We start from the raw sequence: 22611 nt of genomic DNA, 5'->3' as shown, positions 1-22611 counted from the left end.
AAGCCCTCTGGGGGGTCCTGGCATCTCGTCCCCACGGCCAGGCTGGGACATAAAGAGGGGCTCCCCTACAGAAAACCCCCATGCAGATATCCTCAAGGGATGACCACGCCACCACGCCTCCTTTCCCCTTCATCCACTGCCGACTTAGAGCAGCAAGAACTGGTCCCCAGAGACCCCTGAGGTATGCAGACTGCTCTTAACAGGATGTTAAGAAGTATTTCCTTGCCTAAACCAGGTTTCAGAGAACTTTATAGCTCTGTCTCCAACAGATGAGTAGAGCAATTTGGCAAACCCATGGACGAAGCCTCCTGGCATCTAGCTGAGGGCCTCCATCACTACACCATGCCCTGAGCCCCTTCTGCAGGTATTTGATTTTTTTCTTTCCTCCTGTCCTCACTCCCATCAGTAGGAGCTGCTCCTTTCCCTGTCCTCCTGGCTCTGTTTTTGGAAGAATGGTGCTGCCCACTCCCGGTCACTGGGATGCTGGGGACTAGAGCCACTGGCCCCCGAAGTCCACCAGACATGGGGGAGTCTAGTTACTGGGGGAAATGGTCATGGTGGTGAGGGGTTGGTGGGGAAATCCAGCAGCTCCTGGACCTCTGTGAAGCCACCTTTGAGTCTGCAGTCCTGGGAAGCCCGAGCAATGTTCACAGCTTGGATTTGTGCGATGTGAACCAGGTGGGGAGGAACTGGCAAGGGAGGGGGATTCAGTACAGTGCCCTGTAAGCAATGGGAACACAAAGTCCAAAACCACACCAACAGTGTTTATTTGGGTGCAAATGAGACCGAGCTATGGTGACAGACACCAGGATAGCCAATCCAGCCTCTCCTGATCAGCAGGGTGCCTCATGACACCCTTTTTTGTGTGCTCTTGTTGAATGCGATGGGAAACTTTGCACCCAACCACAGTGGGCCACATGCAGAAATGGTTAAAACACCCTTTTCTCTGAAATTCACTTGCAACAAACTAATGAAATTTCCTATGGACATTTTTCTGCTTTCCAACAGACACATAAAATTCTAGATGGTATCTTTTAAAATATTTTTGAGCATCGTTTAATATAGACTTCTGGATTTCAATACCATTGGCATAATTTCCCAGACTGCTCAGAATTGTTCCAATTCCTTTAGTAAAAATGTTTTGGATTTCCAATAGTTTCCTTTTCCTCTGTCTTAAAGAGCAGAAAATGTGTTGAAAATGTTATTTCTGTGAAAACATTTTCATTTGTGACCCAAAAGCAACCATTACTCTTTTATCCAGCAGTGGTGATGCATGTAAGAGGAAATACACATGGACAGCAAAGTCTAAACGCGCGTAGATGAGTCGAAGCAGCCACTTCTCATGTTAAGAAAGCCATGAAGAGGTTTATGTGAAGCCAGCCCCTCTCTTAATCTGTCTTCATATCTGCATTAGGAGAAAGGTGTTTTTCCAGCGATGTATGTGTGTAGGGGCTGCAATACGAGACCTGGGAGACCTTCTTGTAAACATTTATTTTCCAAAGAGGTACCTTCAGTCATCCCAAAGCCCTTCTTGGAAGTCTTGCTGAATCCTACTCCAATTCATGAAATTGCAGCAGAACAATGGGGGCCAATGCTACATACAGAGATTCCAGCACACAACTTTCAATGTTATGGGCTTGGCCAGTATCTTAGCAGTCCCAGTGGGAGTTTGGCCATTGATTTCAATGAGTTTTCACCTGGCCTTTGGTAATAATCATTGGCTTCTTAATTTAGGGACAAAGACTCTGCTCTTTCCTTATATACTTGATTTCATTTGGGACTATGAGAAAAACACAAAGACATGAAATGACCAACACCGATATCAGGAATTAATCCTATAAAGCCTTACTTAAGTCAGCAATCCCAAAACCTGCAATGAGATGACACAGGCCAGGAAGGGGAGCCTACATTTTTGTAGCTGTCATCTCATAATCGAAGCCCATACACACGGAGGAGTAACAGCCCCAACCAACGCCAGTCTGTGCCAATGGAAGCGAATATCCTGGCAATACATCGGTAATGACATTTTAAGAAAATGTTTCCTTCATATCTCTTTGTTAAAGCCAATACAGTACTTTCTTACCATTTTTGCAGACCGGACAACACTGCTCTGGTTCATAGACTGGGTTGACACACTCGGGAACTGCGCAGTCTGCTACAACACAGTGAACTTCATTGCTGGGCTCGCAGCGACACCATTCGCATGGCGAGGGCTAGGAACAAATCTAAAATTAGCCCGTTTCCTCCTGCAGCTCACAAGTTTGCAACATTTCTAGCTTGCCATAAGATAAACACATCAGCGTTTAATACTTCTTGACTGCATTCATTCATCATGGGTAAAAACAAATTAACCTATAGGACAAAACATCAACATCTGAAATAGGCAACCAGAACATTAGAAAAACCAGCAAGCATGGTATTTGTTTTCTCAGAGAGCATGTATCTTTTGCCAGGCTTTAGGTCTCGTCAGTAAGAAGACCGAGCTGAAGGGACCAGGTCTAAAAGAGGTTTGATGGAGCGACCCACCTGCTTGTCTGACACCGCATACCTCCCTAATATAACCATCGGATCTGGCCCCAGCCCCACTCCTGCCTGTTTTAATGAGGTTTGTGAGAAACTGCTTCACGCTGTGAGTAATTAAGAGCCTGAATAACTCTGCTGAAGTCAGGGAGTCTTGGATTAAAGCACCCAGCTTAATGGTTTCATTTCAGCTCCATCAATTCAAAGAGGAATCTATCTACCTCCAAATGTACAAATGGTAGAGAGTTGTTGCTGCCTCACTCTAGAAGAAGCTGTGAAAATCTGTTGAAAAATAGAAAGGTCAGTGTTTAGGGTTCCCCATATCCTTATGCGTTTGCAAGCGTGTTGAAAGAATGGCAACAGAGCTAAGAAAGGACAACGAGAAGGGAACGTGAAAGGAAAATAACTTCCTTTCAGTACCTGTGGGCTCAATACCTAGGCTCCCAATTCTTCAGCTATGGGAGCTCCATCACTAACGCTTGAATGAGTAAATGTGGATATTGGAACAAATGCTGCTTTCTGTTGCATGAGTGGGAATCTGCAGCGATGGGAGTTCCTCCATGTTCAAAACAAACAAGCAAGATGCAAACAAAAGGCGGCATCATCCCCGGGTGTTTCAAACCTCAGTGATGTGTCACTCATTTCTCCAAGACAGACACAACCCCACGAGCCCAGGTTCTGGCAGGTAAAAAGCTTTTCAGTTCACCTCTAAGAAGCTCCATATGTCTTGAGTCAAATAATTTATTCCCAAGAAATTCATTTCTACCTTAAAACGCACTAATTAAAGCTTCCCTTGCTTTGTCTCAGCATCTGCAGTCTATAATTCCTATCACCTCTCATTTGCTCACGGCTTTGGCAATTTAGATAAAATCAGCACTCCTTGAGCAAGGGAAGAAGTCTGTGGAGGTGGAATTCCTCTCTCTAATTATCTTTCCTCATTCAATCCTGCTTTGATTTCTGTCTGAAGCACCAGGAATCTAAATTCATTTGACTGACATTTCTTATTCGAGGCTATTTAATACGAAGAAACAATGCAGAAGGAAATAGACAGAACTATTTGCTGAGGGATCAATAAGAAAATTGCTGCTTTGTTTTTACTCATTTTAATCGCTAATTATATGGAGCAGTAGAACGAGATCTTAGGATTTGTGGAGGCTTTCACTGACGTATCCTTCGGCTCTTGCCCCGTCTCCACTACTCCAGTAGCTGCAATCCTAAGAAGCAGTGCGACGTGCTGCCGGGGCTGCCGCCCCATATACTGCTTGAAGGTGATCAGCAGATGTAGAAGATGCCCCTGAACGAATGTGCAGCTGAGTAAATGAGACATGACACACACATCTTTTGCTATTGTGTTGCCGGTATAACTTGAAAATGACATTGTAATAAACCGCGATGTTGCTTGACACCGAAAGCAGCTTTTCAGGAGGGAAAAACTGCACACCATTATTAAAATAGAAGTAGGCCTCAGCAGTAGGAGGAGCACACAGCCAGCAAATGAAAAGGCTGCAGTGGCATGAACTACAGAACTTTTCAAAGCCACCTCTTCTTCTCCATCCTATCAAGTTTAAACTGCTTGGACTTGCCTCCAGGACTTTCCTTCCTCAGTCTGACCATTTTGCTCATGTGCCAGTGCCCCTTTGCTGTGGCTCTCACCCAGCTCCACACCTCCGCGGGCAACTCAGCCCTTCCTACCCACTGATTTTATGAATGCCTCAGCACTTTCTCCCACCAGCTCTGTTTTGGGATCTTATTTCCAGACCCCTTGCAGAAAGCATTTTGCCCCAGGTGCATTGATTAACCCGATTTATGGGCCATTTCCCCTGGAGCTCCACTTTCCATGGAACGACTGTGGCCCTGTATTTATCTCCATAGGCAGCAGGGAGACCAAGCAGAGAACTGACAAACTGGGAACCAGGGAAAGATATCCCAAAGTTTTGTTTCCTGATCCTTTCATCTACTTCGTTTGCTCTTATTTTTCTCCAGACCACGGCAATTACTCTTTTGGTTTTCAAGGGACCCACTAGGCAGCTCTGCCAATATTCACAAGTTCCAGAATCTGGATTTCAACTTTTATCCCCCACAGAGCAGGGATGCCTTCCACCACCAGTTAACAACAGTCCCTGAAAAGAAACTCCCATCCTTACTGAGAGACAAAGTTGAGAAAATACGGAAGGTTTCTGAAGTATGAAGGAGAAAGGACACAAATCAGAGGCTCTGCCATTCCCACATGGACAGAGAAAACACTTTATTCGTGTTCCTTAAGCTGATATTCTGCAAAAAAAAAAAGGCTAAGATTAAAGGATCATAAAAGGCTTGGGCCAGAAGGTGATTTACACACTCCACCTGTCCATGGCAGAATAATCTCTTAGAAGACTCTATAGGGAGAGATTTGTTAGGAAGGATTTCAGGACATTGAGAGATATTGGTGCAGAAACTTTCTTCTCACCATTGCCTGACATGAAAGGAAGTTCACAGTGCCCAGTCGGACACAGATACACACCCACACACCAGCTGCACCCCCTACACCCTTACTTTTCAAGGTGTGTTTTGGGCAACAGACCTATCATTAAACCAGAGGAGCAAACCTTTTGTCGAAGGTAGCAGTACGTTTCCCATTACTTGGGGAAACCAGTGCAAGGCACCTGAAACCCTTCTCACCCAATTTTCACTGATGACCCTCAGGAGAACTGGCGAGGAAATTCCTTCTTTGATGTCATTGTCTGTGCAGGGGCTGAGACAAGCCAAGTTGGGAAGAAGACGTGACTGATACCCGACCTTTTGTGAGCAGAGGAAGTGGGAATCAGCACCCAAATGACCTTCTCAGTCTCAGCAGTGGCTCTGCTTCACCTCTCCTCCTACCAGTCACTTCAAGAGAGCACAAAAGCACAAATAAGGGTGCAGACCCTGGACACCCTTGCTTACAAGCCTCACCTAAGCTCACAGCCCAACTGGAAAGCCTTGGTCTCAGGTGTTGTCAAACAGGAAACATCTGCAGTCAGTGAAGTTCATTAACAAAGGAAGAAGGAAGGAAAATTAAAACAGAGAATAGAGAGTACACATGGCTAATAAAGATTTTATGTGCCTGAGCACATAATGATAAACTTGATAGATGACATAAACAAACAAACAAAAAAAAAGGCAGCAAAGGAAACACAATGAGAAGCAGGATACACTGTGAGCAGGGGAAATCAGGAGGCCAAACCAGCTGTGGATACCGTATCTCCTAATCTTTACTCTTACTCCCATACACACACCAGCTCTGCACCATTTTCACCCTCTCTTTGGGAGCAAATGCCAGCACATGTAGGAATTAGACTTGCTAATGTCATCCAGCCAGTCCTCACGGTGAATGGGGGTTGCCTTTCTTACAGGGCTGGGACCACAGCTCCTTCCCTAGACCCTAGGATTCATAACCTCCAGAAATTTCATACCTCTGAGAGCTCTATGGTTGAGGGCTCAAATCATCCAAAAAGCCTGGTGGACCGATAGACAGATCATACAATCAAACAATTCTTCAGGAAAATAGCCTAAAACGCAATCCCTCCCAAACTTGAGGGAGAGGTGGAGAAAAGAAAATGGAAATATGAATTCAAATCTCAGTGTCTAAATCTACACTTCTATGCTTTTCTCCAGCTGAAGAGATCTCAATCAAACCTTTTCTAAACCAAGGCAGCTGGTACAGTCACACAAATAACCGATCACACAGAACTTCGAGCTTTTAGATAAGATCTTGCAACAAGCTTCTGCAGGCCTAAGCTTTACTGCATCTGAGACATCTCAGCTAGCCCCTGAAATCTGGTTGTCCCAAATGCTTGCTCAACTTCACCCGTATTTCACTCTTAGCTCGTGCCTTGTCTACAACTACAGCATCCTAAGCCACCTCTCTGCTGCCCCAAACATGTGAAAGATTTTTCTGTAACACGTAGATTGCCCTGCAAAAGCTTATTACTGACTAGTAATAATTCTCCCTAAGTGGATGGAGTAAATTTATATGTAAGAAATATTATACTGCAGCCCTGCTCCCTGGCTCCAGTAAGGATTTCTGTCTCTGTGGGCTTGTCAGTCACTCTTTGCTGCTTCTACATAAACACCTCTAGGGGTGCAGAGGGAGTGATTTGTCTAAGACAAGTGAAAAGCTTTTCAGCAGACATCCGATTGATACTTTTTTTTTTTTTTTACCTGTTTGTTCTGCCAATCAGAGGTGATTTTCCTCTTTTTCTTTGCTCTGCTCGCAGTCACCAGGCTAAGCATCCTGCTGCCCTTCCTCAGGTCCCCGTGCATGCTCATTTCAGTCCCGTTTGAGGGCTCTCACGTATCTTAGAAGAGCTCTCAGGCCAAGTTTTAAGGCTGCAGACTCCTGCCACCAGCTGTGATTAATCCAGCTGGCTTCACTCAGGTTTGGGTGAAGCTCCTGATTTCCTCCAGGCACGCTTAGCACAGCCACTTCCTTCACTTTGGAGCCCTCCTCACCCTTTCAGAACAAGACATCCAATTGCATGGTACTTGCCCCATAGCTGTGTTTTCAGCCTGGTGGAAGAAGGTTTACACCATTGCTGGAGCCAGTGTGCAGGCTGCTCAAAGCTACTGCAAACTCTTGCAATTAACTTCCAGTCATCTCTTCTGAGACTTATTCACTTACTAGGATTTATTGGGCTGCTCTCTTCCCCCTTCTTCCTACACAAACTGGCCAAGCTTGAAGAGGATATTAGTGCAAGAATGTCCCTTGATCCCAGACTCAAGACTTCATCTTATTGACCAGGTCCCAAGAAGTGGTCATGAAAGGACTGTGTCTTTGTACTGTCTGACTATTGCACGACAGCCCTTTATCGATTACACGCAGCTACCAGCAAACAACTACAGAGCATTATGAACTCGACACCTATTATATCACAAATACTTGACATTTCTTTTGAGGAAGGAAACAGAAAGGCTCCATGGCAGCGTTTACAGCCACCTAATCATGTTACAATAGACACGTACTGATCATTGCCCCGGGGCTGCTCGAGTTAGAAGAAGACAATCTAAGTATTTCCACTGAACTGAACAGACCTGCTATTGGGTCCTGCAATGCTTTTCACAGTCAAATTGGTATATTTATAAAACAGGCAGAATGACTGGAGAAATCTGTTTGGTTGACTGGAATCTGAAGTGGCATAAAACAAACAGATAAATTATCCCAGTGGACTTTCTTTCTGAGCCCCATGGAAACTCAAGGATCCATCAACCTAGAGCAAATGCAAAGAAGATACCGGGACTCTGGGTATCACTGGAAACCTCCATCAAGCATGTTAGCTCACCGAGAAGGAAATGGTACGTATATGCCTTTTCTAGGTTATATTGCAAAAGGTAAAAATGCATGGGAAGGAAACCTGAAGACCACCATCGCTGCCCATTTCTCCATCTTTTGGGTTTTGAGAAAGTTTGTGCCAGTGCTCACAGGAATAATTGCCTTCAGCCTCTCTCCTTCGACAGACTCGACTGATGGCATCCTGCTCTATGCAGATAAAACAGCAGGAAAAGCAGAGCAATGCAAAGTGAAGTCTGTCAAATTGGGCACTTACATCTTAAGAGGAGCTGTAACTTTTAATGACACAAAGGACAATGGCAATTCTGACGGAGATGATTTCTGTAGCTACAGTTTCAGGTGGTGAATTTATTGGCAGGAAGCAAGAGAACGAAGAAAGTTAAAAAGAACTTGATGAATAAAATCAGAGGAAAAAACAGTTTCCACATTACAGCTGAGGTGGGAAGTCATAAACCAGGGGAGATGAATAAAGAGAAACTGGGATAGCATTCATCGAAGATACTCCTGGAGTTGAAATTAGAATCATTTTCATTGTTATTGAAATTGCCTGTGATCTCAGGCAGATTAGCAGGAGATTGCAGGGAAGTTCAGAGGATACTTACAAGCGAGAAATTTTGCAGATGCCAAACTGCAGAGAACAGGCTGCGCAGCGAGTCCCACCTGAAGGCGAGATGGAAATTTCTGTTCTGGACTGCTCAATTTGTCTTTACTATGAGCAGCACATAAATAACTGTCTAGATTGTGTTAAAAGTTTGGTAAAAGGCTTTGTATTTGTGTGCATGCACTAATAGAGTAACTGGCATGGGGCAAAAATCACCATAATTTTTGTCACTTAAAAAAAAATCATCCATCCAGCTATCGGAGACACAGCATCAATTACACTCTGGCAACTGCAATGACTTGGACTTTCCATTGGTGGAAAGTTGCTCAAATAAACAATCCGGTGAATGATTATAGCTAAGCACAGTGACGGAAAACACCATCAGGTTGCAAATTACTCCGCAACAGGAAAAAAGTACTAAGTCATTAGATAATTTATTTGCAGTGAAAAAGTGGAGCTGTATCCGGCTTATATGGAGAACCAGCAATACAAATGAGCTGTGCCATCCAAAATTTGAAAAATGCTTGCACCATACTGCAGATGGGCTGAAACAAGGAGCTGGATCCCAAGGAGCAGCAGAGCTGATGCCGAGAGGAGACTCTGATTTCCTAAGGGACCACCGGCACGCAGACACACAACCATTGCCAATGCAAGACTGAAATGCCATGACAAAACTCTCACTCATGGGAAGGACAAGACAAATACGTTACAGAAAACATTTTCTATAGGTGGTAACTCCACTCCATACTCAATGCAGTCACACCACGGCGAGGTTGAAGATGACTCGCCTTATTTTCTTTTTTTTTTCTATAGGTGCTGCAGCTCTTCAACCAAAGCTCACTATTGGTTATCCCTAACTGGTAGCTGTCTACTCACAGCTACAGGAGTCTCTCCAGGCTTTGATACTGGAAATGGAAAAGCATCAAGATGCTGTAACCCCCACCCGAGTCATGTGTATTTCTCCCCCGCATAACCCCAGAGCACGCCTGTCCATAGCTGACACAACATTATCCTTGCCATCCTTTTGTGAAACTGCCTGGGGAGCTACTCCAGATCCGTCAGCCAGACAAGGCAGAGAAGCACAGAAGATATGTCCAACTGTGGGCATCCTGGGCCCACATCAGATGATTCAGGATTGTGATGGCATTAGGAGCTCTGGATGCATACATGTGCTACGTGCCACACAAACTGATGCGTTTATAAGGCTCCTGGAACCAGGTCTGGGTCTGAAAGAGTCACTTCTCCACTAGCTGACAAGACAGAGACAACCCTGAGCCGCGCCCTGGCCCCTTTTCCATGGGTGCTCCGTATCTGCAGTCCCGTGATTGCTTTTCTCCCCTGAGAGCAGCAGTGGAGCTTTCCATAACAACATGACTCTGCACTTCTGTACGAACGCTCCCTTTGTTTTGATATATGTCTCATTTTGTTCCTGACAATAGTTGTACCTCGTGTACCCTGGGGCCGAGGGAACCGAGGTCTGTATTACTTTGGTGATAATTTTTATGGCTCTATTACAATAGTTTTTTGGTTCAGACGTGCCCAGTGCACAGGGACCAGGACTCCTTTCAAAAGGTTACAGCTATGACAGATGGGCCTGCAGCTCAAACGGGGGATGCACAGCCCCATTCGGACACGGGCAAAATGTCTGTGTGTGCTTCACATTTGTTAAGCTCCTTTTAATATCAGGAGGGAAACCGAGCCCAGCTGGCAGCTTTCTGCTCTCTGTTCCCTTCCTGTCTGCTCTTGCCGCTGCCAATGCCGCCACGTCAAGGAGAAAGCCTCCTGGGGCAAGGGGAAGGGACCCAAGGACCTGTTCAGAAAGCTGATCCCTTTCACCTGAGTTTTCCCTACACTTGACTCTGCTGTTTCCTTCTTCATTCATGCCAAAAGATGGAAGAAGTTGGTCAGATCAGCTCTGTATGCTGATAAAATGCTGAATTTGTATCAGGGACGGATGTATGACATAACCAGACATCACCGGGGAGGAAAACTGCATCTTGGTCCCTTTCCTCTTTCCCTCACAACATACCCAGATCACGGCTGGGTATCACTCAGGCAGCTGGAAAAAATCACCCTGGCTGGGTCAGGGCAGTCAAGGGAAGGCGGAAGGCTTCCTGGGAGCTCCCTCGGGCAAATCCTTATCTGAAGTCAGCATCAAGCAAACTCCACTGAAGAGGATCTGGCTGGGACCAAACTTTACACCAGTGTAACATCCCAAAGGGCCACCTGAGATCCACGGAGCTGCAGCAGTTCATAGCAGCAGAGGACCTGCCCCCAGAATAAAGCAGCTCTTTACTTTTAGAGGACATTTTCCAAATTGTCCCATCAGCACTTTGCATGTAGGATGTTTACCATGGGGAAAGCAGCTCCCCTGAACCTGATGCACATGTATGCACAGCAGGGAAGGCTGATGTCCCGGGCTGCCCTCAATGAACAGGCCTGAAATCCCCCTTAACCCTGTGCTGGTGGCTGGAAACCTGGAAACATCTCACTGCCCTGGCAAAGGAGAGCTGGAATCAGTTCCTCGCTCAGGTCAGGAAGCCACAGGGCAAGGGGGATGTCTTCTTCTGCCACACATCACTGGCAACGGGAGCACAGGGATTCAGCGTGCAAGTTGGCTCCAGTGGTGAGCAACACTTTGGGGGAGAAGCAGAAGTTTTCATTCCTATTGCCATTGCTTAAACCATCAGCAGAAAAGGCAGCAGCCTCCGGGAGGTGTCTGGCCCACAGGGGATGTTATCACATTTAGTTCTGAGCACCAGGAGGGAAGGATGTGAAATGAAAATGGGTTTTATTCCCCAGTCAGGGTTTGAATAAGTTGTTTGTGATGAGAGGCTACACGGAGTTAACCCCCTGTCAAGAAGGTTTTCCTGCCCAGGATGACCACAGGCAACCAGACTGGGACGTGTCCTCCTTTGAGTAGCTGTTTCAAATCCTGATACTCTTCCAAGCAAGCTGAGTTTCTCATCATTCCCCCCAAGAATTTTCTCTCAACTGCACCACAGAACAAAGAGTAAGGAAGCCTAATGGCACGTGTATTTTTATTTTGCAACTAGATTGAGCATTGTCATTAGCTGACTTATCTAATTATAGTTTAAAAAACAATATCTAGGATAATTATCTAATTGAGAATTATTTCTAATGAATGCAACTCTGCATAAAGCACATTCTAGTAGCAACAAACACACACCTGCGCTTCCCCTTGCTCTGGTAGGGAATGGTTGCAGAAAAACGTCTCGCCCATCACTTGGCAACGTTTCTGCGGGCTACATCCTTACTCACAGGATGATGACCAGAGGACCTCATGCTCACCACCTCTAAAGAAACATCTTGGATTACATGGAGGGACATAGCTTGAGCAAGCCAAGGGACAAATGTGTCTCTCCTTAGCCTCCCTGAGCATATCTGGAAGCTATAATGTTGGTTTTACCTTCTCTGGGCATGCAGCTAGATATCCTCTCTCTCAGTAGCCCCAGCTCTCTGGACATGCCCCAGTTCTGGATGCAAGCAGCACTGACAGGCTGTTTCCTGGAGCAAAACTCTGAAAGCACAGCCACAGCATTGGCGGTACAAATGTTGGGCATGTGTTCATTCCTGGGTCATATTTACTGGAAAAATCCCAATCCCTTGGGTTTGCATGTACAGGCCAAATTCTGCATGGCTCTGAGGAATGATAGACTGTGATTAAAACAATTCCTGGTGATTCTGAATCGTGCTGATGCTTGAGCTTTGGGTCTCATCCATTTCAAAGGGGAGCTTCTGAGAGAACATGCTTGTAGCGCACCCAGTGCCAGCGAGCTGTGAGCTTTTGGGTTCTCCATATATCCCTGCAAGCTGGGGAAAACAACAGCATGGCTTTTTTGTAGCCAAATTCTCAATACAGCCCATTGTCTTTTACCTATTATAATAACATACTTGTGCATAATGTAATATATATGTTATAGAATCAGTAGCTAAGCACATAATACGATTTAAAAAATAGCTATCACTACAGATCGATATATGACATGCCTATCTATTTTAGCATGTTTTCTTGGTACGAATTACGACAGAAATACAGTAAGTCAGTAATTTCAGATTCCTTTGCGTAGACATTGTCACTGTAATTTTGCCAGGAGGGAGATAATAAATCATACTTTTCCATCTGACTGATGTTCTGTTTCCCCTGTCTGATTTCAATGGCTGTGTGCTATCTTGTGAGCTGGCATTGTTCATGGTTCCTTTTATTAAAGCGCAGGCACGTTATTGAAATTTCTTTTGTATTATGATTTTCTAGCCATATGTGAAATTGCAGAACACACAAGAAGGGAAAAAAAATGCCCCATTTGTTTGAGTCATAATAGGAAAAAGAAACAAACTGCTGTACACATCTTGGAGAGGAAAAAGCTAATATTAAAATATGGGTCCCATGCTGGCTTGGGTTCGTAATCAGTGTCTTGTAATTTATGAGCGAAGTTCTAAAAACTACTAGTGATTTGGATCACTGGTTATGTGCTACCACAAGGTTTTACTAATGCTTGTTCTTGCAGTTATTAGCCTGCGACTATCTGAGCATTTGCTAAGATGCACCAGGAAAATGAACACATAGCAGAGAGGAGAAAGCTCAGGAAGAAACTCTTTTTTTTTTTTTTTTTGGTGGCCTAATGAAGCTTCTCGTATGGAAGGAGTTGTGCCTCTGCTACGAAGTGCAGAAGCCACCCTGCAATTCACCTGGGAAGGGCTCCAGGGTGGGTGCAGCGATCACGTCTTATGACACACGTGGCTAAAATTCCCCTTTACCACCCACCCTGAGCACCTTGTGGCTGCTGTGGCATGAGGACAGACATCCCCAAAGCATCCCAGGCACTTCTTGCCCTTACCTGCCCTTGCACTTGAGGGCTGCAGCTGCCTCCTGCTGCTCACCTAGCAGCACTGTCCCATCAGAAATGCCCTGGGAGCATCCCAGTGGCTTCATTCCTGTTTGACAAGGCTGCATTCCCTGGCAGCGTAAGCAGTGGTCAGGGCACGGCTGTGGTTTGTACCACTTAATTTCTACTTCTGGCACGGTTGCTGGGTGGGGAATCGCTTTTTGTCTTCACCGCCTCCTTTCATCCAGCAGCAGAATGGCCACGCTGCATTTCAGGGGCTGAGCGATGCTGGGAGAGCAGCTGAAGGAGCTCATGCCTCTGCTAACACCTTTTGATGAAGGGTATTATTTTGTTAAGTTATATTAAGATAATTGCATTAATAAAACATTTTTTTAAAGAGCATTAACCAAGGAGAAGGAGGTGCTGCTATTCCGAAGTACAGGTTTCCATAATGAGCTGAGAATTAGTATATGATAATGCTATGCTTATACAGTCCCTCATTTATTTTGGATCCTGATTATACCCCAAAGATCCCTGCTAGAGCTGTGATCCCTACTGTGCAAAGTGCTGTTCAAGAAGACATAAAGTCAGTGAGATACAGGAGCCCTGGCTGAAGGATTACAGGTGATACGCAGACAAAGATACAGTGGAAGGAAACAACATGACAGAAAAATACAGGAGAACTCCAGGTGTGAAACCCTGTCTCTTTTCAAGTCAGTGGCGAGTTTGCCCTAGGATGAAGCTAAATATTGCCAGGAAGGCAAAGCTGTGATGCCAAGACCTATCCCTTTCCCTCCCAAGGATAACTCACCCAAAGCCCTGCCAGGCAAACGGAGATATTTTAATGTCTGTGGCCACAAATCTTCTGCTGTTGACTTTGAGAACCATGACACCATGCTACAGAAAATCATGTCACGGGGAGCTGCTGTCCTGCAAGGACAGGGAGCAGCTCCCAGCTGCTTGGTCTGAAATGAAGAGAACCTTTCAAGACATCAGCTTGACGATCTCTCGTGAACTCACGTTTTGCCACGTATTCCTGTAGGTCCGTAGAGGTTAGTCTGGACATGCCTATATTCAGTGATGAGAGACCAGGAACTTCAGAGGTGATTATGGACAGACCAAACGGACAAGCTAAACATTTACAAAAGGCTCCCAACTGTGGCTACGAATATACCATAACCCCCGCCATAAATTGTATTTATTAACCCGGGTAGACACGTGCTTTTCTGCCTGTAAGTTATGCAGCAGTGTAAAAACTAATCAGCACTTAGGAAAACTGTTGTCTCACTGACATTTGCACGATTTCTCCATCAGCTGCCAATGAACATTCATCACACTGGCGGTACGCTGTCTCCTTTACTTTACATAAGCTGCTGTCTGGGAACATTCATTTAACACACAACCATGTGCGCTCCCAATAACCAAGACCGCTCTCTGATTTATTTGCTTATTTTCTCTCCCCGGGAAGAAAGGGGAGGGTTGGCAACCTCTCCGAAAGATCTCTGCTTTACAGGCGAGTGCGGAGCGCTTGGGACTTGGACCTTAACCTCCAGCACAGAAATCAAAACAGAAGCAAGCTGCTAAGTGACCCTGAGAGTCCCCACCAGATCTCTCTGGGGAAAGCAGCCGGACCGCCTGAGCCTTGCAGCATCCCTCATGCTGACCCCAAAGCCGCCCATCACCCCGTGTTCGCTCTGAGAGGGACTGGAGGAGACCCAGGAGGCCGGATTTGAGGCCAGCAAGGAGAGAAGTGGAAAATGAGGTTGGGAAAGAGACGGATGGAGCCCTCTAAAAGCAAACAGCCCTCCCCTTTGGCTGCAGCCTCAGCAGAAGTCACGGATAAGTCTCAGGCAAACCGAGGGGATGAGGCAGGCTCCATATGGGCAGCCGGAGCCCAAAGCCCTCAGAGATCTCCTAGGACCCATCACAGAGCTGTGGAGATCCTACACGGGGTTACTAAGCCATCTGTAAGGGACACAAGGTTTTACAAAGCACACAGAAAGACTCCTAACAGCTTTAGATTTACAACTGAAGTTCAGTTCAGCATTTCATTCGTACGTGTTAATGATTTAGGGGCACAAGCATAAACATTTGGACAGCTGTCGGAGCTAGATGGCTTGTTGTCATGTTTATTTTTTGTGCTTATGATTGCTATGAGTCAAAAAGATTAGAGGTCCAAAATCAGCCCACTAGAAGGAAGCTAAATATTCAGGAAATAGGTCTTTAGAGCTACCCTTTTACCAAGAGGTAGTCACAGTTATGGTCAGTGGTAAGAAAATAAAAGGATTAAATTGCATTTGGATTTCTCATCCCAACCCTAAACAGAAACCTAAAAACAAGATGGCAAAATTCTCCCAAATGGAAACCTCTCAAAAATTTTGATTTCCCAAAGAAAACACAATCCTAATTTGTGCAAAGATCAGGCAGCTGAAATTTCCATATGATGACTCAGTCCTGGTAGTATTAATAGAGCAAGCATGGATGTTTGTATGCACACACACACAGACACACACTTGCAAAAGGTTTTTAAATGAAAGTTAATTTCAGCTGTAGCTAAGCAATGAAGAGCACTTCTATGGATGATGATTCAAAACCTACATATTAGCAAAAGCAAATTGTAGGTGAAAGGGTTACAAGCCCACAAAAAATGGTGACCGTCTCCACTGGAAGCAGTCTGTTTTTGAGTCAGAATGACTGGGAAAGCCTCTCTTCTTTGGCAAAGACGGAGCTCTGTGTGTGTGGAATGGGCTTGAGAAAGTCTGCAGACCTTATAAATCCAACAGGGTGAGAGAAGAGCAGAACTCAGCCTATAAAACCTATGGACTGCTCTGGATTTCTTCTGTAGAGGTGGCAGGTAAAAGCTCAGGTACTCGGCTCTGGTGAGGCTGCACCTTGAGTCCTGTGTTCAGCTTTGGGCCCCCCAGTACCAGAAGAACATCAAGGCCCTGGAGCGTGTCCGGAGAAGGACAACGAAGCTGGTGAAGGGCCTGGAACACAAGTCCTGTGAGGGGCGGCTGAGGGAACTGGGGGTGTTTGGTCTGGAGAAGAGAAGGCTCAGGGCAGACCTTATTGCTCTCTGCAGCTACCTGAAAGGAAGGTGTGGGGAGCTGGGGGCCAGCCTCTTCTCACAGGTAACCAGTGATAGGACCAGAGGGAATGGCCTCAAGTTGTGCCAGGGGAGGTTCAGGTTGGAAATGAGGAGACATTTCTTCTCAGAAAGAGCAGTCAGGCATTGGGACGGGTTGCCCAGGGAGGTGGTGGAGTCACCATCCCTGGGGGTGTTCAAGAAAAGGTTGGACGTGGTGCTTAGTGGGTGACATTGGTGGTAGGGGGATGGTTGGACCAGGTGATCTTGGAGGTCTTTTCTGACCTTAATGATTCTAGGATTCTATTATCTGTGTTCTATTGAAGCAAACAGCAAAATCCCCAGATGCTTCAATGAAGTCAAGGTTTGGCTTTATAGCAGCAATTTCCTGAATCTTGGAATTTCTTCCTTTCCTACAGCATTTATAAACTCAGAGTTCATGGGTACTCCTTTTTTTTTTTTCTTTCCTTTTTTTTTTTTTTTCAAAACACCCCTGGAAGTGCACAGCAATTTCCTATTGCCTGAATCTCTAGGAGGAAAAGAGTTTCAATGTTTGTTCTAGGTAAACACATAGATTTCCAAAAAATCAGTTTATGCCCTGTTGCACAAGGTATCAAGCTCTGTAAAACACAGGTCCAGATCAAAAGCTCGACTGTGAAGTGAGTTAAATATGAAGGACCTCACATGAGTCCTACATGAAGGCTACCACATGCGAGAATGATGTGCCCCCATCTACTGTGCCTTTTTCTGGGGACACTGGAGCTTTGCTTTCCACACAACACCCCGCAGTTGCTGAACACAACAAACTCTGAATCAGACAGCTCTAACTCCCCTTAATAGCCTTTCTCCCCTAAATTCTGTTTCTCTGCCCTTTAATCCATTAACGAGCGGGATTATTTCTTTCAGAAAACGTGATAAATACTTCTGTACTTTTTTTCACATGTTAGAGATACTTTAATGAAAAGATCCATCTCATTGTTCTCCCAGTGCTTTCCTAAAATCTCACCAAAACAACTCCTGATAGCTTTCACGTAAGGACCTGAGCACGTGCCAGGTGCAGGACACTTCCCCACTAACAAATCAAGACTACTCGAGCATGATATTTGTGGGGTGAAGCTGGGCTGGTCTTCACAGGGCAATAACCTGTGATTCAAGCAGTTCACAAGATCAGCATCTTCATGTTCCTCTGCAAAGCAGAGAACAAGTTGAGCTGGATGGCCCTTGAGGATACAATCCTCATCTATTTGTTTTGTGCCTAAGACTCTAGACTGTCTTGATCACACTGAGTGATTCCAGCTACAGACAGACAGAAAAAGATGAACACAAACCATATATAATTGAAGAAAGAAAATAAATACTACCTTCACTGAAAAAAAGAAAAATACCTGGGAAAAAGGGATTTGTAATCTATGTTATGAGAATCTGTGAAGCATTAAGACCTATATGGAAGTATTTTCATTGTCAGAAAAGAAAATAAATTTGCAAGTGTATAATGAGATTGGGCATACAGCCATGAAGAGTTATAGGCTGTTTTTAATTAAGGAGGTATGAATTTTAAAGCCACGTGACCTGGGAGCACAAACTCGTGTATACCTATTGCCTTTACACACCCTGTACTTCATTGTGAAATACTGTTTTCCTTAGCAGAATTGAAAACATGTAATCAAACTTACTAGAGTGAGAGATGTAGGTTGTGTAAAGGGTAATGGCTTTTGAAAATCTGGTCTTATTTTTAAGATACATTCCAGAAGGATTTCTTCACAACTTTCCTAATAGGCACTCTAATATTATAATTAAACTCCCTGCTTCTCTGTACCTGAGATGGTCATCTGCCTAGAAATTCATCTTCTGCCATTCTAGACAACTTTACCACAGCTGCAATGCAAATATTAAATACAGCTTGCAACCTACTTACTTGCATTCTCATATAGTTATGAATCACAACTCTCAGTACCATGCCATCACTTTTTGTTATCCAAATTGGAAAGGGGGTTCCTAAAAAGCACCCAGCATTTTGGTTTACCACCATTTTTACAGACACCACCAGCGGTCCAACTTGATTCATGCTGAGCAAAGAGGGAGGTTGAGGAGCAACTTTGGAAGGCTAGCATTTCGCTCTGGGACTTTCCACTCATCACTGGCCCTCACTGAGTTCACGTGAGGCTGGAGGTGGCAGCTTTCACATCAGCCTGACCTACATCACAGCTAAAAAGACCTTTGCTTTTATCTCTGATCAACAGCAATAAGCAAATACTGAGTGCCTTTGAGAGTCCCCAACAAGTCCTGTATCATACTAATATTAAATACTGAAGTAAGTGTTTCATACCTTAAATTCCTCCAAGATTTTGTAATTTTTTCCATGATATTCACAAAAGTTTTTCACTTCTTTGCATTCTGGACAGCATCCATTGTGTTCCACTTTTGTACACTTTGGGTGGATTTTAGGGCATTCTGGTTGATCACAAACAGGTCCATCCTCAGTACAGACACAGGGACAGTTGGAATGTCCCGGGAAAAAACGTTCTCCCAGTTTGTACACAAAGCCACTGTCATCCACGCAGCCCTTCCCTCGGTAGTCATCAAAGATCAGGTTGTCATTACTGGAGGTCTGGTCCCCTTCATCGGCAGGGTAGTCTTCATGATTGATGGCAGCTGGAGTCACCAAACCAGGGATTACCAACAGAAGTATCCAGGCTTCGTGGATATGTAGAGCCATCCCCCTCCTCGGCTTCTCCATGGGGTCTCAATGCCAGAGAGAAACAGCTGCTTCCATAAGGAGACCAGTGTGGTGGTCTGAAAACAAATATTTTTAAGTGAGAACAAACTCAAAATACTAAGGGATATTGACTACTAAAGACCATTCTTTCAACCACCACCAAAAATAAATCAGTGCTTACGAAACCATGCAGATAACTATCTCTGTTTCATTTGAAATAAGCCTCTCCTCAATTATTTGTAATGAGACTAAAGCACATGACATACATAAATTAGGCACACATGTGTAAGCATATGCCCACAAAATACCCCTATACAAATGGTGGCTCAGAGGAATCACCTGATTTTTATTTTCCTCATTTGTGCAGTTGAGTTTTCTGCTGCACCAGAAGTTAAAGTACCTGCCTGAAACTGCAGATTCGAGGGATCTGAACCCAAGTTTAAGCATGGTTTTAACCTCCCACTGTAGCCACTGTCCCTCTGTATTACGAAGAAGCTAGCCGGGCTACCAACATCGCCCAGCCTGTGGCAGGTCCGTATAATCCTGGCAGAAAGCACGATGTAATCCACCTTCCCCATCATTCAGCATTTTAGGAATTCGCAGGGAGAAATGCTGAGAGCAGGATGATGTTAAATGCCTGCGTAGCGCGTGGAGCCGCTGAAATGTGTCTGTCTGCCTAGGCTGGAGCCTTTGGAAAACTTGGGGAGTGATGCAGCACGGGCCGACCTTTGGAGAGCTTGGCTCAAATGGCGGAGCCATGGAGCGACCCGGGGAGGCAGAAGCTTTGCATCGCCCCCGGGGAGAACCAGTGCCAAGAGCAGGCTCGGTGCCTGCGCCTTGGGTGCGCGATTGGCTGCCCGTGGTGCCACATCACTGCCACCAGCGCGCCGTCCTTCCTACCCGCCAGCCAGCAGCCAGCGCAGCGCTAGCAGGAGCATGGTTCCTGACCTATCTGAGAACTGGGCGAAGTATTGCAGGAAACTTTTCGATGAGATATGAGCCTTATGGGGAGGGAGGGTGATGGAGGGAGTTGCTGGCACTCACCAGAAAGGGCTTGTTTGGATGTGTGTGGCACTGCTTCTCGTCCTCCCGTCTCAGTGTGCGGACAGGCACACGCACCGTACACAAACATGCATTAGCCTGCACACACAGGAGAACACGTCCTCCCCCTCCACCCCCCAAGGAGGCATTTTTTCTGTATTGGGATTTTTGGTGGACTGCAGATTTTCAGCAATTAGTTCTCCTTAACTGAAGGAAAAAAGCAGCAGCAGCAGCAGCAGGAGCAGGAGAAGGCTTTAATCCTAGAGAAGCAGCTAAGGGATCCTGTTGACAAAGCAGTTTTTCCAAAGCCACAACAGAGGGAGACACCGGATATTACACAAGCTTTATCAAATTCAAAAGACTTCTTCTTAATTGAAGGACTAGCTCCTTTCCCTTCACAAGGGCTATGCACCCTCTTACAACTATCAGCAATATCTATCATAACGTGTTGTTTGGGAATCAGGCAATTCATGCAGCTGCTCTACCCATCGCCACAGCAGGGAATCTTGCCTACCTAAATGCTACAGGTAGCTTGCAATATTGCAGATTGGTGGGTACCTAGGGGGAAAAAAATCAAAAAGCAGGAGCAACTGAAGTAATTAATGTCTGAGGAATTGTGAAACAATCAAGGCAATGTGCTGAAGTGTGATGAAGAAGCTCTCCGAATTAAAAAAAAAAAAAAGTTCTCTGAAGATCATAAATATTTTTTTTATTTTGCTACAGCCTGTAGTCATCTGAGACGTCCCACAGCAACTCACAGGCACTCAGCTCAGCGGTGATCCTGGAAATCAGACAGACTGCAGACGCCTCGTACGGACAGATTTCAACAAGTAAACAAATGCTGCTTTGCTCAGAATTAGTTTACAGCTGAACTTTCTCATCATTTCTCATCATGAGAGAGGCCAGGATCGTAGGTAAGTCTCTGAGTAAAAGGTTTCCATCCACCTTCCCTCGCCCCGAGTGAATAATTTACACTTACCTAATCAGGCTCGATCTGAAAGCTGAAAGGGGTCACAGGCCAACATGGACTAAAAGGTTAGACACAGATTAGTGAAAGCAGTTCCTCCTAATCACATTTTCAGTGTTGACTCACGGACAATCCCTTTTCCTCCACCTCCCATCGCCAAACACAGGAAAGCAGCAGCCCAGCAACCACGACATGAGAATTAAGCTTTAACCCAGTGTTCAGGATTCAAAGCGAGCAGCGGCGAGGCGGTCCAGAGGCAGGGATGCCGCGGAGAAACCCCGATGCCAGCAGCACAGTCATCGCGGCGAACTTGGGCTGGATTTCCTCAGGTCTTGAGTGGAGGGGGGCGGCGGGAGGTGGGGGGGAGAGAGAAAAAAAAATATATATATCCCCTCCCTATGCCCAGCGGATCTCTTGCGGTTCAGGATTTGCCACAGCGGGGGAAGGAGGGGGGAGAAGAGCGGGGAGGGGGCTGGTTAGGCAGTAGGCAGGCAGGGGGAGGGCGGAGGAGCCCCGCGGCCGGCGGGCCCCGCTCCCCTGCGGGGACTCCCCAGCCCGAGGGACGGGCATGGCTGCACCGCGCAGCTCCGCAACCCTTATTATTATTATTAATAATAATTATTATTTTTTTTCTTTTCTTTTTTCAGGGAAAAAAATAATAAAAAAGAGGGAATGGGAAAAAACAATGATAATCCAGCTGCGGAGCGCTCAGGCTGTGCTGCGTGCAGCCCCCGCGCCCCGCGGTCTTTCCATGGGTGGCCCCGCTACCATCAGCGCCGCGCTCCCCAACTCGGCCTCCTTCCTGCCCCGGTGGAGGCCGGAGCGTTTGCTGCATCAAAAATCCCACCTTGCTGCATTATTAAAACTTCACGTCTTCCCGCAGGCTGGAATTGGAAACGGGGAGCCGAGCGCTGGTGGCTCTGGTGGTGTTACGCTCAAAATCGATCTCCTTGCAATTCGGCTGCTCTGTCATTAGGCGTCATTGTAAAGCTATTTCTGCAGGAGCAACCAAACGAGAGCTGCTGGATGTTCGGAAAAACAGGCAGCGTAAAGAGGAAGAAACCAGGGATTTTATTCGGATAAAATGCAGAATAATACTCCTCTCAGGCACTTATGCTCCCTGAAAACATTAACTACGGAAACACTTCACTAAGCCCTCTCTGCAACGCTGTCAAATCATTTCCCCCCCCTGTAAATCCACGAGGTTAAGGTTACGTGAAAACAGCACGCTGGTCCTCAGGTCCAGAGGCAAAGCGTACCGTCAGCACCCCCCGAAAGCAGCCGCCCTGCCTTGTGATCGAAGGCAACGCTGTGCACTTCTTCCTCGCTGTGGCCCCGCAGGCTGGAGAGCTGTCCCAGCTCCAGGTACAGCACCTTCACGGATCCATCGCCGCTCGCAACAGCCACGGTGCGACCTGAAATTCAGAGCAAAGTTACCGAGGTTTGTAAAGGCAGCAGTGAGAGAGCGGTGCTGGAAGTTTGGGGCTCGCCACTTTAAAGACGAGCCAGGTTTTGTGTGCTCCTGTTGT

The 22611-nt window shown here is 45.9% G+C and overlaps 2 protein-coding genes across 10 annotated transcripts in view; both read right to left on the bottom strand.

Annotated features, from left to right (window-relative positions):
• VWC2L (von Willebrand factor C domain containing 2 like) overlaps positions 1-21917 on the bottom strand; it is a 41869-nt gene extending 19952 nt beyond the window's left edge. For 4 of the 7 annotated variants that reach the window (XR_010832217.1, XR_010832218.1, XM_066999188.1 and 1 more), the window contains exons 1-2: positions 18685-21917; positions 2084-2213 (exon numbers count right to left, since the gene is read on the bottom strand). Coding sequence is in view for 5 of the 7 variants with exons in the window: in XM_066999188.1 (XP_066855289.1) it covers positions 2084-2213; positions 18685-19095 (541 nt within the window). In the remaining 2 variants the exon portion in view is untranslated. Of the gene's footprint in view, positions 1-893; positions 2003-2083; positions 2214-18684 lie in introns of those variants that run through there. The other 3 variants (XM_048058309.2, XM_066999189.1, XM_066999191.1) reach the window with 3 other exon arrangements.
• A 217-nt stretch (positions 21918-22134) lies between these two features.
• Positions 22135-22611, bottom strand: part of SPAG16 (sperm associated antigen 16) — a 398441-nt gene continuing 397964 nt past the window's right edge. For all 3 annotated transcript variants that reach the window (XM_048058307.2, XM_048058305.2, XM_013178764.3), the window contains one exon: positions 22135-22497. In XM_048058307.2, coding sequence (XP_047914264.2) covers positions 22319-22497 — 179 coding nt within the window. In that variant the 3' untranslated portion in view covers positions 22135-22318. The remainder of the gene's footprint in view (positions 22498-22611) is intronic.

Source organism: Anser cygnoides, chromosome 6, assembly GCF_040182565.1.
Source record: "Anser cygnoides isolate HZ-2024a breed goose chromosome 6, Taihu_goose_T2T_genome, whole genome shotgun sequence".
In the NCBI taxonomy this organism is placed as follows: Eukaryota; Metazoa; Chordata; class Aves; order Anseriformes; family Anatidae; genus Anser; species Anser cygnoides.
The sequence above is the reverse complement of the archived record's forward strand: the minus strand, read 5'-3'. Positions and strand labels throughout refer to the sequence as shown.